Genomic DNA, 21,298 nt, shown 5'->3' on the forward strand with positions numbered 1-21,298 from the left:
ATCTTATAGAAATGCCCCTGCTGTGTACTGTGAAATGGCTGTGTCTGACTGTGCAGGGATATGGTCTGATCATTTTACTTAAACACATCCAATTGCGGAAATTATTATTATTCCAAAATCTATTGATTAAAACTTATGTTCGTGGGAAAACCCCTTTAAGCCTGTCCGTGGAAGCTTTACTAACAGCTATCAGGCTTTCATGAACAGTGCAACTGTGTGACAGTAATAGAAATGAGACTTACCTGCCCTTTGTAGCCTTGGAGTTCAATAGGAAATAGGGTCCAAAACATGTAACCTTAGACTCCACTTACCACATTTCTGTTGGTTTCTGGTTTTTGTCCAGATACAATAGCATAGTAGACTGGACTAGCTGGACACAAAACTTGGTGTGACCCTGGCTAAGAAAGCACCTGATCTGGATCACACAATGCTAATTCCCTATTACAGTGCCTTGCGAAAGTATTCGGCCCCCTAGAACTTTTAAACCTTTTCCCACATATCATTTTTGGTGAAGAATCAACAACAAGTGGAACACAATTGTGAAGCTGATCAAAATGTGTTGGTTATTTTAAATTTTTGTGGAAATTCCAAAACTGAAAAGTGGGGCGTGCAATATTATTTGGCCCCTTTAACTTAATACTTTGTTGCACCACCTTTTGCTGCGATTACAGCTGCAAGTCGCTTGGGGTATGTCTCTATCAGTTTTGTACATTGAGAGCCTGAAATTCTTGCCCTTTCTTCCTTGGCAAACAGCTCGAGCTCAGTGAGGTTTGATGGAGATCGTTTGTGAACAGCAGTTTTCAGCTCTTTCCACAGATTCTCGATTGGATTGAGGGCTGGACTTTGACTTGGCCATTCTAACACCTGGATGCATTTATTTGTGAACCATTCCATTGTAGATTTTGCTTTATGTTTGGGGTCATTGTCTTGTTGGAAGACAAATCTCCGTCCCAGTCTCAGGTCTTTTGCAGACTCCAGCAGGTTTTCTTCAAGAATGGTCCTGTACTTGGCTCCATCCATCTTCCCATCAATTTTAACCATCTTCCCTGTCCCTGCTGAAGAAAAGTAGGCCCAAACCATGATGCTGCGACCACCATTTTTGACAGAGGGGATGGTGTGTTCAGAGTGATGAGCTGTGTTGCCTTTACGCCAAACATATCATTTGGCATTGTTGCCAAAAAGTTCGATTTTGGTTTCATCTGACCAGCGCACCTTCTTCCACATGTTTGGTGTGTCTCCCAGGTGGCTTGTTGCAAACTTTAAATGACACTTTTTATGGATATCTTTGAGAAATGGCTTTCTTCTTGCCACTCTTCCATAAAGGCCAGATTTGTGCAGTGTACGACAGATTGTTGTCCTATGGACAGACTGTCCCACCTCAGCTGTAGATCTCTGCAGTTCATCCAGAGTGATCATGGGCCTCTTGGCTGCATCTCTGATCAGTCTTCTCCTTGTTTGAGATGAAGGTTTAGAGGGACGGCCGGGTCTTGGTAGATTTGCAGTGGTATGATACTCCTTCCATTTCAATATGATCGCTTGCACAGTGCTCCTTGGGATGTTTAAAGTTTTGAAAATCATTTTGTATCCTAATCCGGCTTTAAACTTCTCCACAACAGTATCACGGACATGCCTGTTGTGTTCCTTGGTCTTCATGATGCTCTCTGTGCTTCAAACAGAACCCTGAGACTATCACAGAGCAGATGCATTTATATGGAGACTTGATTACACACAGGTGGATTATATTTATCATCATTAGGCATTTAGGATAACATTGCATCATCCAGAGATCCACAATGAACTTCTGGAGTGAGTTTGCTGCACTGAAAGTAAATGAGCAGAATAATATTGCACGCCCCACTTTTCAGTTTTTGATTTTCCACAAAAATTTAAAATAAGCAATGAATTTCGTTCAACTTCACAATTGTGTTCCACTTGTTGATTCTTCAACAAAAGTTTACATTTGGTATCTTTATGTTTGAAAAGTTCCAGGGTACCGAATACCTTCGCAAGGCACAGTAGTTTGTATACACAGCTGCCTTAGGCCAATGCACTATACTCTTAGTAGAAGTTATTACATTCAATAGGAGCCATTTTTATTGATTTACCATATGCCTTAGTGATGGCAGCATGGAGCCAAATGTGCCATACAGTAACTGTATGGCTATGAAGGAAATTTAGAACTCTGTTCCGGAATAATGGATCTTTATTCTGATAACAATATAACATCAAAGTAATGCAAATGGTTTTCCACTATTGGAAAAAAATCTATCCTCACCTCCTGCAGTGGCGCTATTCCAACTATGCTATTCCTAGAGTGTCATGTCATATTGTCATTTCATGTAACCACTGCAGCCAATCAGCGGCCACTGATCAGCTGCAGCCTTTCCATTTTTAAATATTGATGAGCTGCTGCAATTCAGTGGCCGCTGATTGGCTGCAGTGGTCACTTGAAATAACAATGTCACATTACTCTTTGGGAATATTAGCACTGACATTGCAGGAATGACGACGTGCAGGAGGTGAGTATAGATTAATTTGAGTATTTATGGGGCCCTGAAGTGGTTAAGTAGGGGTTGTCCAGCAATGGACAACTCCTTTAACTCTAAACTGTAACAGAGTAACGACGGCTTCAAACATCTGTTATTGTTCTCATGATCCAGATCCATGATCTATCCATGAAAACAATTGATAGCACACATACAACTAAAACTTGTGTGAAACCGGCCTTAGGGTATGTGCACACATTGCATTTTGTCATGTTTTTTTTCTGCGTAGTTTTGTCACAAAACCTAAAGCATTTAGTAGTCCCAGCAAAATCAATGAGATTTCTGAAATCTCGTGCACACATTGCTTATTTGTGACTAAGGGTATGTGCAAACGTTGCGGATTTCCTGCAGATCCTCATCATTTTTTACCGTGCAGAAACGCTGCAGATCCGCAAGTGATTTACAGTACAATGTAAATCAATGAGAAAAAAAACGCTGTGCTAATGGTGCGGAAACGCTGCAGATTAAAAGAAGTAGCATGTAAATTCTTTTTTGTGGATCTGCAGCGTTTTTGTACCCATTCCATTATAGAAATCCACAGGGGTAAAAAACGCAGTAAATCCGCAGTAAATTCACAGCAAATCCGCACAAAAAACAAGTCAAATCCGCACCTGCGTTTTCTGCCAAGAGATGCAGAATCCGCACCAAAAATTCGTAAGCCTAATCCGCAATGTGTGCACATAGCCTTAGGCTAGTTTCACACTAGCGTTTATCTGGGCTGCGGAGGGATGCGGACTTCCTCCGTGAAGCCCCGCCCACTGCAGCGCCTTTTCATTCAGCTCCACCTACGGCTGCATGCGGCGTGCGCACCCTATCTTTAACATTGGGTACGCAGGCCATGCCGCGGTATGCGAATACCGCCGCAGGTGTCGCTATGACGGTGCGACAACCTGCGCCGAACGTAACATGTTGCATTTTCATGCAGATGCCGCACCGTCAAAACGACACATGCGGCGGCATCCGCATACAGCGGCATGGCCTGAGTACCCAGTGTAGCCTTACAGATTTAAATCTGCAGTTTGTCAATTCTTTCATCGTTTTTACTACAGATTTCATGCATGCTAATGAGTGGAGAAAATCTGCAACAAAAACTCATGTGAAAAGCGTGGCAAAGAGGTGTGTGTTTTACACAGCGTTTTTCCTGTGAACACATCAGGAGACCGTGGTCAGCCTGTGCATTAGCGGTCCATGCTTTGACTGATTTAGAGTGGTTCATTACATAATACAAAAAAAGACAGAAAGGTAAGGGTATGTGCACACGATGCGGAAAACGCTGCGGATCCGTTTCCCATGAGTTTACAGTTCAATGTAAACCTATGGGAAACCAAAAGCACTGTGCACATGCTGCGGAAAAAAACGCGTGGAAACGCAGCGGTTTACATTCCGCACCATGTCACTTCTTTCTACGGATTCCACAGCGGTTTTACAGCTGCTCCTATGGAAAACCGCAGTTGTAATACTGCAGAAAAACCGCGGTAAATCCGCGATAAATCTGCAGCAAAAACACAGCGTTTTTGCCCTGCAGATTTATCAAATCTGCTGCGGAAAAATTCACAGTGGACAAGAATACGTGTGCACATATTCTAACAGTTGCTGGTAAAAAATAGACATATATGAGGTAGTTAGCATAGTATACCAACTGGGCAAGCGTGCAATCTCCCAAAATGGTGACACTTGGTCAAAAATACCCATAATGTTAATGTTTCGGTTGTTACATGACCTGCTTTCTGAAGGAGAGTTGGTAACAGCAGTACCTTCCAGGACCTTTATGTATCCACGGCTGCAGTCACGTGGAATCCGCCATGTAATCCGCTACCACCCAATGAGATCAGGGGATGCAGCGCATGCATGCCACGCCGCATGCATCAACTAAGTGTAAGGGGGTGCATTATGTCCTTGCATTTTTCTTGCCTGTCCCGGTACCGTATGTTATAATGTATAATGTTATGTTTTACCTTTGACTACTGCTATTGGGTATGTGTCATAATGTACATATTTATTACTGCTGCTTTGTATAAGAAGATGTTCATTGTTTATCATAGGAAAAGTGTAGCACCCTGTTTGGCCCATTAGATGGGGATATAGTGATGCTCAGAGTGTAAATAGTTAATGTAGGAGGAGCTAGCTGTGGTTAAGCCGAGGAGCATCCGGCATTTTTGTCAGTTGGGCCAGGGAGCCCTGACAGGGCAGTCAGCCCCGTAACTTTTTTAATACAGGAGCCCAACCGTTTAGGGCCTGAGGGCCACAGATGGCAGCACAGATTACAGTAGCGCTGATTATAACAGCGCAGATGGTAGTGAAACAGCTAACAGCAGTACAGCAACACAGGTCGCTCATTATGTGGCAGCTTGCTACGTGGACAGATGCCTTTTTGTCTGGTGTGAAGCGGACAGGAGAGTATCTGAGTGTGGTGAAGCTAGACAGAGAGGACGCTGTGATGCCGGATGGGATGGGACGACCCGGGTACATGCTGAAAGATGATAGGGAGAGCACTGGGAAAGTGAAGGAGACAAACTGTGTGGAACCCAAAGCGTATGCTGTAATTATTATTATTATTATTGTTTATTTATATAGCACCATTAATTCCATGGTGCTGTACATGAGAAAGGGGTTACATACAGGGTTATAGCTATCATTTACAGTAAACAGGTTTACAGTGACACACTGGTACAGAGGGGAGAGAGAACCCTGTCCTTGCGGACTTACATTCTATGGGATAGTGGGGAAGATACAGAAGGTAGGGGTGGGCGGCGGCGGCTCTGGCGGTGGTGAGATCTGAGATGGTGGTAATTGATCTGAGAACAGATAATAGTAAAGTTACTCATTTAAAGTTTGAGCTGGACTGTGTCTGTTTCTGAACAAGTGTCTGGAGGAAAGCCTCACCCATCTAGAGGAGGCCCTAACGGTGTGAAGAATGGAGCAACAGATATGCTAAGAATCGCGAAATGCATGTGATGGGAGACCAGGGAACGTTGGAGCCGTTTACCTCAGCCAGGTCTACGGCCCTGGTCAACCCTCACACAAGCACCACCCAGCCATCAAGTCATCAGTGCGCATCTGAGTCGCCCGCCAGGGCCTAGGGGTACTCGGTACCGGGTCCGGTACTTATAGGGGATGTCACGGTGGCTGTGACCTGGTCCGTGGCCCTGGACGCCCAAGTGAAAGGGACAGTCTAACGGGATTGGTAAAGCAATAAAAGTTTGTGACGCCACCTGTGGTTCTCGGTCAAGAGTGACCGATGCTGCTTAAAGGGGTCGTCTGGGGGCAATGGTGCTGCAGCAAAGATGGTGTTGCTTCCCACAGGTGAAGCGGGGTCCCCAGGGCTCCCGGTGTGTTTGGCCAGAGTGGTGTGGTGCCGGAAAAAAACATAGGACACACGGTTACAGGGTTACAGTCTCTTTACTTGGTTTATTGATTGTAGTAAGCCACAGTCCAGGGTACCAACAGGTGGTGATGTGGTCCGTCCGGCCTGGAGGCAGTGATGGATGCCTCTTCCAGGTGGGGTTTGTAAGAGTTCCTGCTTGTGCTTTTATGCGAGGTCCTTGCTGCCTGCGGCTCCCTTACAAAGTCCTCTCTCTCCTGTCCTGGGACAGTAACCTGTATGGTGGGCAATGTGAGCTTTTTTACAGGGTCTCTATCATGACCCGGGTTCTCTGTATACTGCTGCACCTTCAGGTGTGGTTGCGGACAGATGACTTGCAATCTTCTGTTCTTTCGGTTCTGCTGTGAGACTTGTTGTACGACACAGCCTCGGGCTTCCTGTGCCCGGTCTCTGCGCTTTAGCTTAGAGGGTGCCTGGTCACAGTTCCCCTCCAAGCTCCTTTCTTCTCCTTTGCTTCTCCCCTCAAAATGCTCACTAAAGCTGCAACCCTTCAGGTGCTCTTCCGTCCTGGAGCTGCAACTCACAGTTGGCTGCACGGCCCCACTCTCTGCCTTCACTCCTATCTCTTCACTCTCCTCCACTGAACTCACTAACTCCTCCTCCGGACCAGAATACATATATCTGGGGAAGCTCCCCTGAATCCAGGTTCAGAGCTCCCCCTTCTGGCCTGGATTCAGAATGTGTTGCATGTAGGTGCTTTACCTGGTAAAGGGTATCCTCCTTGCCTCCAAGCAAGATATCACCCGAAAGGAAGGCAACATCACTGTAACAACCAGTTACCTGGGGTGTTGCACATGCACAGGAGCGCAGCTGGTTGCCAAGGCTCCTGGACATGGGTAGTCGACACTCGGATGTCAAGAGACACAAAGAAACACATCAGGGAATCAAAGCAGAGGTACAGAAAAAAAACATAAAAACAATGTGTGACACAGAACAGATACAACATAATCAAATAGCGTTAGACTATAAGAGCATTATCAAAGCATTATAATACATATCCATGCAAGTAATTTGTTCATGAGTGCTACAATCTCTTTTCTGAGGTGTAAGGTCAATCCAAAAGGACCCAGAAAAGACTATTACTAGACCCCAGTCCAGAGCCTCTCACCTAGCCAAATAAGTTCTCATGCTTCGCACTGACGAGGGCCAACAGCCCGAAACACAGTGTCTGCGAATTGAGATCCTCATTTGGCTTTTATCCTAAGTCATAGTGCACGACTCGTTAAAGGGTTGATTGTGACTTGTAGACTTGTGGGATCGCTACTTCCAACAGGTGGCGCTATAGAGTTTAAGTCCTCTTTTTCTCTGAAGAGGTAATTTGCATATTATATTTCCCAGAGGAGCATTGCACGGTGAATAAGCCTCCTTACCTTGACAAGCCAGAGCTGGTATGTCACTCTCCACAAGGAGAAACATTACCCCTTAGACCCCTTAGACCCCAGTCCAGAGCCTCTCACCTTGCCAAATCAGTTCTCATGCTTCACACTGACGAGGGCCAACAGCCCGAAACACTGTGTCTGCGAATTGAGATACTGATTTGGCTTTTATCCTAAGTCATAATATTGCACGACTCGTTAAAGGGTTGTTTGTGACTTGTAGGATCGCTACTTCCCACAGGTGGCGCTATAGAGTTTAAGTCCTCTTTTTCTCTGAAGAGGCAATTTGCATATTATATTTCCCAGAGGAGCATTGCACGGTGAATAAGCATCCTTACCTTGACAAGCCAGAGCTGGTATGTAACTCTCGACAAGCAGAAACGTTACCCCTTAGACCCCAGTCCAGAGCCTCTCACCTTGCCAAATCAGTTCTCATGCTTCACACTGACGAGGGCCAACAGCCCGACCCACAGTGTCTGCGAATTGAGATACTGATTTGGCTTTTATCCTAAGTCATATTGCACGACTCGTTAAAGGGTTGATTGTGACTTGTAGGATCGCTACTTCCAACAGGTGGCGCTATAGAGTTTAAGTCCTCTTTTTTTCTGAAGAGGCAATTTGCATATTATATTACTAGTCAACAAACTGGAAACAAAAGAAAAAAACTAAAGGCAATTGATTATATTACAAATCAACTAAAACTGGAGGGTAAAGAAATAGTCAAAAGAAAAATAAATAAATCAGTAAACAAGCAATTTCAAAAAGGACACAAAGCTGAGTGATTCACTTAATGCTAGAGGAGTCATAGTACCCAAAGTAACAACCTACTTTGTCTCACGTTGAGCAAGAAGTTGTTTTATATTGTCCCCCACATTCCAGTGTGTATTACATCAACTCCTCTTAATTTTAGGGATTGGGGATTACAATTATGAAAAATTCTAAAATGCTGAGGAATGGTCTTCAATTCGGAAACATCCTTCACTGTCTTGACCGCACCAGTGTCCCTCACATGCTCAGGCACCCTGACTCTTAGTTCTCTTAATGCTCTCTTAACCATTCAAACTCCAAGTTTTCCTCCTGTCTTATTAGGCCTTTTTGGAGTGGTTTTACCTTTTTTTGTGGAAATTTTGAACCACACATTTTGTGGCATAATCCACGCATATAATGTACTTGGGTAAATGCTTTTATCTAATACTATAGAGACATGTCTGAATATATCATCGCCAATACGCATGAGAGCTCCATTTTACAATTGAACACTGCAATACCACATAAAAAATGACTATTATTATTATTATTATTTATTATTATAGCGCCATTTATTCCATGGCGCTTTACATGTGAGGGGGGGTATACATAATAAAAACAGGTACAATAATCTTGAACAATACAAGTCACAACTGGTACAGGAGGAGAGAGGACCCTGCCCGCGAGGGCTCACAATCTACAAGGGATGGGTGAGGATACAGTAGGCGAGGATAGAGCTGGTCGTGCAGTGGTTTGGTCGATCGGTGGTTACTGCAATTTGTAGGCTTGTCGGAAGAGGTAGGTCTTCAGGTTCATTTTGAAGGTTTTGATGGTAGGTGAGAGTCTGATATGTTGGGGTAGAGAGTTCCAGAGTAGGGGTGATACGTGAGAGAAATCTTGTATGCGATTGTGGGAAGAGGAGATAAGAGGGGAGTAGAGAAGGAGATCTTGTGAGGATCGGAGGTTGCGTGTAGGTAAGTACCGGGAGACTAGGTCACAGATGTATGGAGGAGACAGGTTGTGGATGGCTTTGTATGTCATGGTTAGGCTTTTGTACTGGAGTCTCTGGGTAATGGGGAGCGAGGTGACAGGTGGATTAGTCGGGCAGCTGAGTTTAAAATAGATCGGAGAGGTGCAAGAGTGTTAGAGGGGAGGCCACAGAGCAGGAGGTTACAGTAGTCGAGGCGGGAGATGATGAGGGCATGGACTAGGGTTTTTGCAGATTCTTGGTTTAGGAATGTACGGATCCATGAAATATTTTTGAGTTGAAGGCGGCAGGAAGTGGAGAGGGCTTGGATATGCGGTTTGAAGGAGAGATCAGTGTCAAGGATTACCCCGAGACAGCAAGCTTGTGGGACTGTGGAGAGTGGGCAGCCGTTTACTGTCACTAATAACTGCCATTCTCATTAGATGCAAAAAAATTGAAGGCAGCACACCAGTAGATAAAGATTCATGTGCAGTTTAATGGCCCCTATGGGCATATGGGTCATTAAACTGCACGTGAATCTTTATCTACTGGTGTGCTGCCTTCAATTTTTTGGGATCTATTTACGAGGTTTGGTACACCCTGGGAGGCTTTTGCACCCAACAGTCTTTTTTGTGCTGCTTTTTGTGTGTCTTTTTTCTTGCCATTCTCATTAGTGATAATCATTCGATATACAACTATCAGTCCTAGTTACCAGTTTCCCGCTTGCATTTTCTACTCCCTCATTCTATTAATGCCTCAGATAGACCCTAACAGGTGTCCCCCAGCCTCTGCTCCTCTGGTGACCTATTGACTATATTTAGATCTGAATCACAGATCAGCTGTCTGTCATCCAATATCACCCACAGCACTGATATTACACTTAGAGGGCTATTCATTAACAGTTCAGCTGCTAGTGCAACACTCCTTTTAGATATCGTGAAGTTGTTCTCGTCTCAGTGGGAAACAAATCACAAGAGCAATTTTTTTTTCTAAATGTAATTCAGTAAATGTATTTTATTTTTAACTAGCTGTGTACAGCCCCAACGTCCAATCCGCAGCATCCAGATGTTACAGCATAGTGGAGGGGATTTGATGAAATCCCATCTCCACTATGCGTGCAGGGCCGCATCCGGCGGCCCTGCGTATCCAGATATGTGGCTCGTCTTTATAGACCGCAGCATGTCTATTCATCTTGCGGGGACACTACGTTTCCGCAAAATAAATAACCCATGCAGAATCACAGCGCATACAACAGGGGGCAGCGCGGGGTATCCGCTGTCCAAAGCGCAGGGAATCCTGAAAGTGGAGACATAGCCTAGAAGTGTATTTTCTCTGCATGATTATTGGGAACAACCAATGCTCAATTCCATTAATCACACTGCATAAATAGAATGCCAGTCACCTTGCGAATGAGTGAAACGCTCGTTCATTGGATGAAATTATCTTTTGATTGGCTAAAAATAATATCAGTCACAGTAGCACAGCAAGCTGTTTACACAGGGCATGTGCTGCCGAGACCAATGACAGCCTATTTGCCCAGAACAATCTAATACTGCCCATTATGGGCACCTGGTAAGCGTGGTTGGTCTGTCTAAACAGATTATTAAACAACTGCTGGTCTTCACTTGTGTAGCCAATCGGCTGCTGTTTCGGCTGTAGATTGTAAATTGTAAGCCGGCACTTAGGCTAGGGACACACTGCATTTATTTCCACTGTCGGACTGAGCTATATGCCTGACAGTGGCCAGTCAGTAGGGATGCCTAAGCATTCTTCACCCTTAGGGACCCATTGTAAAATATGGATACTGCATTCCAAAACTGGTAAAAAGCTTATATGTAAGTACATCCTGGCCAGATGTAAGCTAAGTATGCCCTTCATATTTTGAATGGGGACCTATAGGAATGTTAATGTACATTGTACATTAATGTAGTGTACCTGTATGAAGATAAAGTTGCTTTATATGCAGTACTATTGCAATTGTATTTCTGCTGTAATAATACAATTGTATTGCTTCTGTTGCTGCCAACAAGGACTAGGAATGAGACTCTGCTGAACTCTTGGTGGTCTGGGAAGTTACTTTCTTTGCTCAGAGTGTTGGGTGATCTGCACCTTTTAGCCATGGTATTCAGGAGTAAATTCTGTGAAAGATTTTGGCCTAGATGTCATGAGGACCCATGGATGATAGAGATGGGTGAACCCGAACATAAAAGATTCGACGTTCGTACCTAACAGTCACTGTTTGGGCTTGAAAGCTGAGTGCAGTGTTCAGGGTAAGTTTGTGGTGGCATGGAGGAGAGTGAGAGAGAGAGATCAATGAGGTTCAGATTCTGCTGGAAGTTCGGGTACTGTTCTGCTAACCAAACTTTCTTAAAAAACTTCCACCTGTCCGCCCATACCTACCCATGGACACAGCTTTTTGAAGTGGTTTGTGCGACCTGCAAGATAAGCCTAGACAGGGCAGCCTATAGCTGAGAGTAGCCTCCTCAGGATTCACAGCCACATCGTATAATGGGCAAAAGCTGTCAGCCATTATGGACATAATCTGACACTTGTTTGACTAGTGTTACCTTACCTCACACAGTTCCACAACCCTAATAGAGGACTGCTCAGAATTGAACATTAAAGAGAACTGAGTTTGTAATGTAAGGTAAAGACATGGCTGTAATGGCCCTGTAATACTGATTATATTGATATATTTGGGGAAGAAATCCTCTTTGTGTTTCTTTTTTAATCACCATTTGACGTTTTCTGCTAATTATATTTCGGTGCACAGGAGCCGAACTGTACACTGGGGGTCTTCTCCACCCTGATTGTGAAATCTCAGTAGTGACCTATCATTCGCAGACTGGAAGGGGCTGGGAAATCAGACAGGGAGGAGAAAACCCCGTGAACAGTCGACCCCTGTGGACAGAAATCTAATTAGCAGGAAACTTCAAATGGTGATTAAAGAACATCAAAGTGGATTTCTTCACCAAAGGTATCTATATAATCAGTATTACAAAGCCATTACTGCCATATCTTTACTTTATATTACAACCATCAATTGTATTGTGACAACCATTTTCTATTTCTTGGATCCTAAAATGTATCATCTGTAGCATGCCCTCAGTCTGTACAGTACTTGGTTGTGGACTTCGGTGCAGGATCTGCAATGAAAATTTGCAACTGATCATAATGACGCCCATCCCAGAGTTTTGGCTTAAAAGGATACTGCACGTAAAACTGTATCAATATGCACAGGATAATCTGACTGTAAATCTGATTTGATGACCAATTCTTCACTGTTTTTTGTTCTTAGAAAATCATGATAATAAGAGACATTTCTAAATTATCAGCTGAGTATGTCATGGACTTGGAATAAATGTGTCATGTCTCAATATCATTTACCTATTAATAAAAGTCCTCTTTCTCACACACAGGTGCTGTGGCCCTTTCTAGACGCAGTCCTGTAGCCTCCTGGTTATGTGCCATGCTCTACTGCTTTGGCAGCTACATTCTTGCAGATGTTTTGCTTGGAGATTCTCCTATAGATTACTTCAGCAACAATGCCAATATACTCTTAGCCTCTGCTGTCTGGTAAGTATTTCTGTGCTACAAACTATGCTTCAGTGTCTGAGTAATATCAATGATAGAAAAATAAAACAAATTCAATGAATATACATGAGTATGACTTCTTAAGTAAAGTGTCAGGTAAACATCAGGCCATATTTATGCATCTGTGTGTCATGGTCCAAGCATGGAGTGTGATCCACGGACAGGTCACGGATCTCCTGACTAGAGATAGACGGACATGAATGTTCGGGCCCTGTGGGTTTGGCCGAACAGTTACAAAAAGTTTGGGTTCATGTACCAGAACAGTACCCGGACCCGAACCCGAACTCGGACCCCATTCACTGGAATGGGGTGCCTGAACATCCAGTGTTTGCTGCGCTGTAATGTACAAGGCAGCATGGCAAACACCGCTTTTGATCGGCGGTGAAATCATCCCCGCCGGTCAGAGAGCTGGGATTCCCACGCTGTCAAAAGACAGTGGGAGCGCTCAGCTGTGATCGGAGGTATAAAGTTTACCTCCGGTCACTGGTGTCAGCTGATGGGACAACTGCTCCCATCATCCGACACCTGCTGCCGCTAACAACAACTAGCAGGAGCGGTGGATGAGAGTATTCATCAGCTGCTCCTGCACTGTAAATAAATTATATTAAAAAAAATGGCATGGGTTTCCCTGTATTTTTATTAACCAGCCAGGAAAAAAATCACAGATGGGGGCTGCAACCCTCGGCTGCTAGCTTCATCAAGACTCGTTATCAAGAATAGAGGGGTCAGAGGGGTCTCCACGCCGTATTTTTTAATTATATAATAAACAATTTTAAAAAACCAGGTGGGGTCCCCTCCATTTTTGACAACCAACTTTGCTAAAGCAGACAGCTGGGGGCTGGAGGTAACCATACTTACAACCTCGCCTAATTCCACCGAAGCCCACCATCTCCTGTAATAAAACTAAAATAATAATCAATAATGTAGCATCCACACGGTGTAAGGAATTTAAGAGAGAGTAAGCTTTAACTGTATTTTATTCTTCTCCTCTTTTCCTCCAGCACACAGCATAACATCTCTTCCTCAGGCTATATCAGAAACTGAAACTAAACTAAACTCCCGCCTTCACTTTCTTAAAGAGACAGCTCTAATTCTTATACATTACATCATCCCCCCCTTTTTTTTTTTTTTTTTTTTTTAATATTTATATATATTAACAACCTAAAACAAATATTGACAATGCAACAACACGAAAATGTCCCCGAAAAACCATATGTCTGTATTGTCTAATTCCCCCCCTTTTTTAAATTATATTTCTTCAATAAGTCTCGATGGAGCCCTTCTTTCCCTTGTAAGGTAACGTCTGGGTTCATTGTGGGTGTCCAGTGCTAACGGATCAGCCACCTCTTGTTCGTCCTCTCCACCATCGGGTATCAAATCTTCCACTAGTGGGAGTTCATTACCATTGTTCTGCGGTATGATTTTAAAATGTGAGGAATTTCGAGTGATGGAGTGTCCGTCTCATTCAGCTGTGACCATATTGCCTTTTCTCTCAGTAACATTATATTTTGCAGTACTATATACAGCTGAGGTTTTGTTGGTTGATTTTTGACGCACAACAACCATATCACCTCTTTTGATAGCACATGGCTGTGCCCCTCGCCTTCTGTCTGCATAATGTTTCATGGCTTGCTTGCTAAAGAAATCTGTTGATCGCACTGAAGAGTCATTTGGTAAGGTGTGATCTTTCTGTGGTTGAACCCCAAGTATTCAGAAAACTGTGCAAACACATGTCCCTTGAATGGAGGTCAATTATCTGTTTTGACCACTCTTGGAATGCCATATGCAGAGAATATGTCGTCCAATTCTGGTATGACACTATTAGTAGACGTTGAAGAGATGAATGAAATGACAGGGTATCTAGAATATTCATCAATTGTTACTAGAATGTATTGGCCATTTAGTAACGGTCCATATATGTCGACTGCCACTTCCTCCCATACAGCAGTGGGTAACGGAGACATTTGTAATGGCTCTAGAGTTGATGATGGAGTAATTAATTGACAAGTGGAGCAATGTCTAATCTTCTCTTCCACTAATTTATCCATATTTGGGAACCACACTTTTTCCTCTAAGTAACTTTTTTGTGCCAACAATTCCTAGATGACCTTCGTGTGCTATCTGTATGACTAGGTTGTGCAAGGCCTTAGGTACAATCAGTTTGGTACCGCGAAGGATGAGTTGGTCTTCAGTGACTGATAATTCCTCAAGTACATTTGAAAATAGTTTTAACTCCTTCAGATCAATCCCATCTTCAGGAAAAAAAATTTTTTGAATTTCATGCCACCTTCTGTTTTGGATAATTTGTATTAAGGCACAGAGTGTCTTGTCACTTGTTGTTGTATTCACAAACTGATCAACAGAAAGTGCTTTTGGCATGGCGTGAGCTGTAACAAAGTGGATGTATTCTTCAATGGAGGAATACACAGGTAAATCATCATTCGTAGGATGTCTTGAGAGATAATCAGCCAGATTGCTGTATTTTCCAGGTTTGTGAACAATTTTGTAATTATAGTCCTGTAGACGTAGACCCCATCGTTCAATCCATGCTGGCATTTTAGCTCTGGGATTTCCAAAAATTGTAAGGAGAGCTTGATGATCTGTGACAATAGTGAAGGGAGCTCCATAGAGAAATAAGTGAAAATGTTCACATCCCCAGACGACTGCCAAGCTTTCTTTTTCATGTTGCGAATACTTTCTTTCAGTGCTTGTTAAGCTTTTACTTGCATAAGAAATTACGTGGGGACTTTGATTGTCATCCTTGTATTGTGCTAAAATTGCACACAGTCCCAATTTTAGTATGCACTTGCTGTAAGACTGGCTTTGTTTTCAACTGTTCATAAGTATTGCTGTTATCCACCGAAGCTCCTGTATCTATTGTAAAGGTAATATCCGTGTAGCAGATGGTGAGTGTAATACATGGAGACTGCACTGAGCCAGTGACAGAATTCGTGAACACCTAGTTCTCAGCCACAGACATTTCTTCTATATCCTGATTTACCATTTTTATATTTGCAGGCTTTGTCATTGGCAGAGGAGACTTGTTGGGCGCTTATTTGCAGACAACTGCAAAATGGTTCCCTTTTCCACATTTACTGCAAGTTTGTCCTATAGCTGGACATTTGTTCATGTGGTGAGGGAAATCTTGTCCACATCTATAACATTTCTTCTGTTGCGGAACTTGCTTGCCTTGTACACTTTTATGTTTGAGATTATGCATATGTAAATTATCCCCACTCTCCATTGCACTTGCCTGATGATCTGCTATCTCTATAGCACGAGCCATCTTGAGTAAATCATGCAGAGAGAGATCCTGCTGCAGAGCTTTACGCCTTATGTTATTAGACGAGCAGGTGACAATTACTTGAGTTAGGATTTCATCATCTACGTCAGTAAATGCACACCCATGTGCAAGTTCTTTTAGCCGGGTGACATAGGTGTCTATGGATTCTTCTGGAAGCTGCTTACCAATCCTGAACTTGTATCTTTCATATCTGATGTTTTGTTTAGGGTTGAAGTAGTCAGTGAGAGCTTTGGAGCAGTTGCTGTACGTGTCTGTCTCCGCTGCTGGTAATGTGCTGTATATGTCATAGACTCCTGTGCCCGCGCAATGCAGGAACACGGCTCTCTTTCTTCTCTCATCCTTTATATCTCTTGCTTCCAGGAAATTCTCAAACCGATGTAACCATTTTCTCCAGTTATGAGAGAGATTAGTAACATCAGTCATATCAAACTGTGGGAACGTGTGCAAGTATTCAGCCATGATGGAGTCTCTCAGTGGCGCTGGCGTGTGAAGCAGTAAAGCAGGGGTCAGTACTCACAGTAACAGGTGATTCAATCCCATCCTCATCGCCAGTTGTAGCATCCACACGGTGTAAGGAATTTAAGAGAGAGTAAGCTTTAACTGTAGTTTATTCTTCTCCTCTTTTCCTCCAGCACACAGCATAACATCTTCTCCTCAGGCTATATCAGAAACTGAAACTAAACTCAACTCCCGCCCTCACTTTCTTAAAGAGACAGATCTAATTCTTATACATTACAAACAATATACCTTACCTGTCTGTCATTCTGTCCCACGCTGTAATCCATGTTTGAGGCAAAACGTTTTTCAACCTGGACGGTGCCAAGATATGACCGTCCAGGCTGAGAACCACTGGTGACTGAAGTGCTGTGAGCTGCGAGGTTATGACTCGTCACTGAGGCTTAGTTCCCAGTCGGGCTAAACTGCCATGACCTCGGTGAGATCTGCGCTAGCACCATGAGAAAAACTCTCACGCTGCTAGTGGGGATGTCACCGAGGTTACCGCAGTTCAGCCTGGCTGGGAACAGAGTCTCAATGATGGGATATTGCCTCAATGATGTCACCAACGGTCACTGAGGCTGAACTCGCAACAGTTCAGTCACCAGTGGTTCTCAGCCTGGATGGTCGCATCTTGGCACCGTCCATGTTGAAAATTGTTTATCCCCAGACATGGATTATGGCGTGGGACAGAACGACAGACAGGTGTGGTATATATTACTCCTATAAACCCAAAACGGAAGCAAATGCCAATTAAGGATAAAAATTATATATTTTATTACACATAAACATATACACAATCAAAGCCGAGAAATACAATACAGAATAGCTGCTACTACAGAGCCATGCCCTCCATGCAAAAATGCCTATACAGCCTTTACATAGAAATAGCTACCACAGAATGATAATGTGATAATACACATCAGGCACGAAATGTACCTGGACTCATAAATATCTATCTCAATAGCAGGTGCGTATATAGAGGTATATCACAAAAGGTCTGTATGCCAAAATACAATAATTAAAAAATGACAAAAAATATATAATCAATAGCCTAGTGCTGCATAATATACAGACAGATGATATTATTGCTCATTGGACGCTGAAGTAAGAAGCATTAACCCATAGGGGGCAGCACAAGCCCTGAATCAGGTGCAATTAAAGTGCCTAGTGACAAGTATTATATTTCATATATAATCCATATAAAGTGCAACAAGTAAAATATTAGGGCTGTTCTTTCAGAAAAATGCCATCCATAAAGGACAATGCTATCCTCATTAAGGGTAAAAAAGTAAAGTGCCAAGTGACATAATAGTATTAGCAGCCAATGTTAGCAATGAAGCATAGTGCAGCTATAAATAAATACAACAAGGCTCAGGGAGAGAGATAATACATGACCTGTGTATGCAGCGCAGACCCCGACGCGCGTTTCGCGTTTAGCTTCTTCCTTGGCGGAATTAAGTGTAAGTGAAAGATGTAGATTGGCGTCCTAATATACCTTAAAAATCAGTGGTGGCAGCGGCATGTGTGCGGCGCTTCCGTCGTCAAAACCGGAAGTGATGTCAACACAGACCGGCGTCTCATGTCACCAGTCCGCATCCCACACTGACGCGTCAGAGAGGGAGGAGGTACAGGCAACGAGCAGGACGCGTCGCCATGGAGACTCACCAGCCGGAGACTCAGGAAGCGCACACCGCTGCTAAGAGAAGGAGGGGGGGAGTGGACCGTAATCACTCTAATATGGCCACAGGAAAAGAAATGTGCCCCACTTATGTGTGAACAAATAGATTTAAAAGCCCAATTCCTACCTACAAATTACGTGAAGGGAAATATAATATAAGGAAATGAAAAAGAAAATGTGAATGGAATAACTAAACCTATATTAATTTGTTAAAGGAAACAATTTATTAAAAAAGAACCGTAAATACCCTAAAAGACCTGCATATATACAAGTTCACTCAGCGTCCAGTGAATAATAAGTGCAGACAATTATATCATATATAAAATATCATACAATGACCAAAAAGTCATTACAATATCATATCAGTTCCATTAAATATAAAAGTATACAGAAACACACATAATAAATAAAATAGAAATATATAAAAATTATTTTTATATATAAAGGTGCAGTGCTCTATTTATATCTAATCTTAATAAACAGATGTGCTTTATATTCCTGGGCCATCCCAAAGCGATATCCACAGGCTTCTTCCAGCATAGATGTCACCTAGCCAAGGATTCCCCAATCATAAATTCCTCCAATCCAAAAGGCCACTTCAGTGATAAGACAGAGATGTGTATGAAAATACTAAAAATAATAACAAAAATATTTAGAATTAAAAACAGGTTAAAATAAGGACAAACAATTAAAAACAAAACACTCCTAACACAATAAAAATTACAGAAAATGGTAAATAATATAACAATCTATTAAAGAAAAGGGGCAAAACTTACGATCTCATTAAGCCCATATGGCTGTACACAATTAATCCTAGAGATCCATCTGGCTTCTAACTGAGCTAGATCCTTGCGCCAATCACCACCCCTTTGACCAATATGAACCTTGTCAATGCCTATCACTTTTAGGAGTTTGGCATTGCATTCATGCTTCATTCTAAAGTGTCTGGGTATGGGTTTTAATGTTGATGTGTCCTCAACATCTCTTGAATTAACAATATCTCTATGATGTTCCCTTACCCGTATCTTCAAAGGTCTTGATGTTAAACCAACGTATATTTTCTTGCAAGGACAGGTGGTGTAGTAGACCACACCAACACTATTACACGTAATGTGTTGGGTGATTGTATAAGTCTGAGTACCATCACTGGATACAAAATTGCTGGCTCGAGACATATTGGGGCAGGCTATGCAATCATTACAGGGGAAAAAGCCCCATTTTGGGCTTTAGATCCAAAGGCTTTTTCCGGGGTTTGTCCTGGGTGATAACTATGAACCAATATATCTTTCAGATTTTTTGCTCTTCTATATGTAATTGAAGGCTGATCATTAAGACATTTAGCAAGTGTTTTGTCCATTTTTAGCATGGGCCAATATTTCTCCAGTGCTTGTTTCATGGCCAAGCCTTTATCACTGAATGTCGATATGAATCTCACCACTTGATCTGATGGCGATTTAATTTTAGTTCGTAGTAAATCTTCTCTCTTAGCTTGGATAGCTTTTTTCTTTCCCCTCTTGATACTGCGTTTGGAGTAGCCTCTATTTTCAAATCTTATAGCCAAAGCGTCAGCTTCTTCATTGAATGATTCTTCACTGGAACATATCCTTTTAATCCTCAGAAACTGACCTGTTGGTATGCCGTTTGTTGTGAATTTGTTTTTGGGCTCCCCCGGTGGTCACTGGTGGTACTGGACTTGTGTGCTTCACTTTCTCTGTTCACCTGTTTCCATCAGGATATGGGTGTATCCTATTTAGCCTTGCTGCTCAGTTATTCTAGTGCCGGCCATCAATGTAACCAGAGCCTTTCTGTTGCATGTTCCTGCTTCTAGACTACTATCAGCTAAGTTGGACTCTTAGTCCTAAGTCTGCTTTGCATTTTTGTTCCAGTTCACAGTTATGTTATTTTTCTGTAGCTGGAAGCTCTTGTGGGCCGATATTGCCACTCCGGTGTCATGAGTTGACACATGAGTCTTAAAGTAATTTCGGGATGGTATTTTAATAGGGTTTTCAGCTGACCGTGAAGTTCCCTATTGTATCTTCTTGCTATCTAGTAAGCGGACCTCGCTTTGCTGAACCTACCTTCATACTGCGTATGTCTTTTCCTCTGAACTCACCGTCAATATATGTGGGGGGCTTCTGTCTCCTTTTTGGGGGAATTTCCCTAGAGGTAAGCCAGGTCTGTCTTTTCCTCTATTAGGGTTAGTTAGTCCTCCGGCTGGCGCTAGGCGTCTAGGGATAAAACGTAGGTACGTCACCCGGCCACTGTTAGTTGTGTGGTAGGTTTAGCTCACGGTCAGCTCGAGATTCCATCACCCAAGAGCTGTTCTGTTATTTATGTTCTCTGACGTTCCCTTGCCATTGGGAACCATGACAGCCGTTTATCAAAGGTCTGGGATGTGCTGATGATGCATGCAATAAGGAATTCACGGCAGTGTCCTTCTGGAATACATTCGTCTCAATGTAGTCATTAGCGCCCTTACTTACCATGACATCTAAAAATTCTAAATTGCTTTGACTATACTTGCAAGTGAGTTTCACATTAATCCCGTTGCTGTTAAGGATATCCAGGAAGGAGAGAAGGTCCTGTTCTGAGCCCTGCCAAATCAGAAAAATATCGTCAATGAATCGTACGCAGAACAGGACCTTCTCAATATAATCAACCGGTCTAGTGAAGAAGATGGTTCTCTCCCATAGACCTAAAAATAAATTAGCGTATGAGGGGGCAAAAGATGCCCCCATCGCTGTACCCTGGTTTTGCAAGTAAATAGTTTCCTTAAAAATAAAAAAAAATGTGGGTCAAAGCAAATTCAAGAAGGGTAATCAAAAAACAGATGACCTCACTACTGTAATCAGTCATGGATAGAATGGTTTTGACTGCTTGGATTCCGTCTTTATGTTGGATGGAGGTGTAAAGAGACTCTACATCAAAGGTTACAAACCACATATCCTCCTCCATTGGTATACCTTCAATTTTTGATAGAAAATCTCCAGTGTCCCTAATATAGGAAGGTAACGTATGGACCAAAGGTTTAAGATGAAATTCAAGGTACTTACCAACTGTTTCGCAGAGGCTGCCATTGCCCGATACGATTGGACGCCCAGGTGGGTTATTTAAATTTTTATGAATTTTAGGCAAAAAATAGATACATGCCATCTTTGGGTAGGTGGGTATCAAATTATCTCTGATTTGTTTCGTGATAATTCCAT

The 21,298-nt window shown here is 42.8% G+C and overlaps 1 protein-coding gene across 1 annotated transcript in view; it reads left to right on the plus strand.

Moving 5' to 3' along the window:
• TMEM38A (transmembrane protein 38A) overlaps positions 1 to 21,298 on the plus strand; it is a 125,492-nt gene that overhangs the window by 22,416 nt on the left and 81,778 nt on the right. Inside the window, exon 2 of the mRNA XM_077253071.1 lies at positions 12,438 to 12,594. Coding sequence (XP_077109186.1) covers positions 12,438 to 12,594 — 157 coding nt within the window. The remainder of the gene's footprint in view (positions 1 to 12,437; positions 12,595 to 21,298) is intronic.

This window comes from Ranitomeya variabilis, chromosome 1, assembly GCF_051348905.1.
Source record: "Ranitomeya variabilis isolate aRanVar5 chromosome 1, aRanVar5.hap1, whole genome shotgun sequence".
NCBI classification, from domain to species: Eukaryota; Metazoa; Chordata; class Amphibia; order Anura; family Dendrobatidae; genus Ranitomeya; species Ranitomeya variabilis.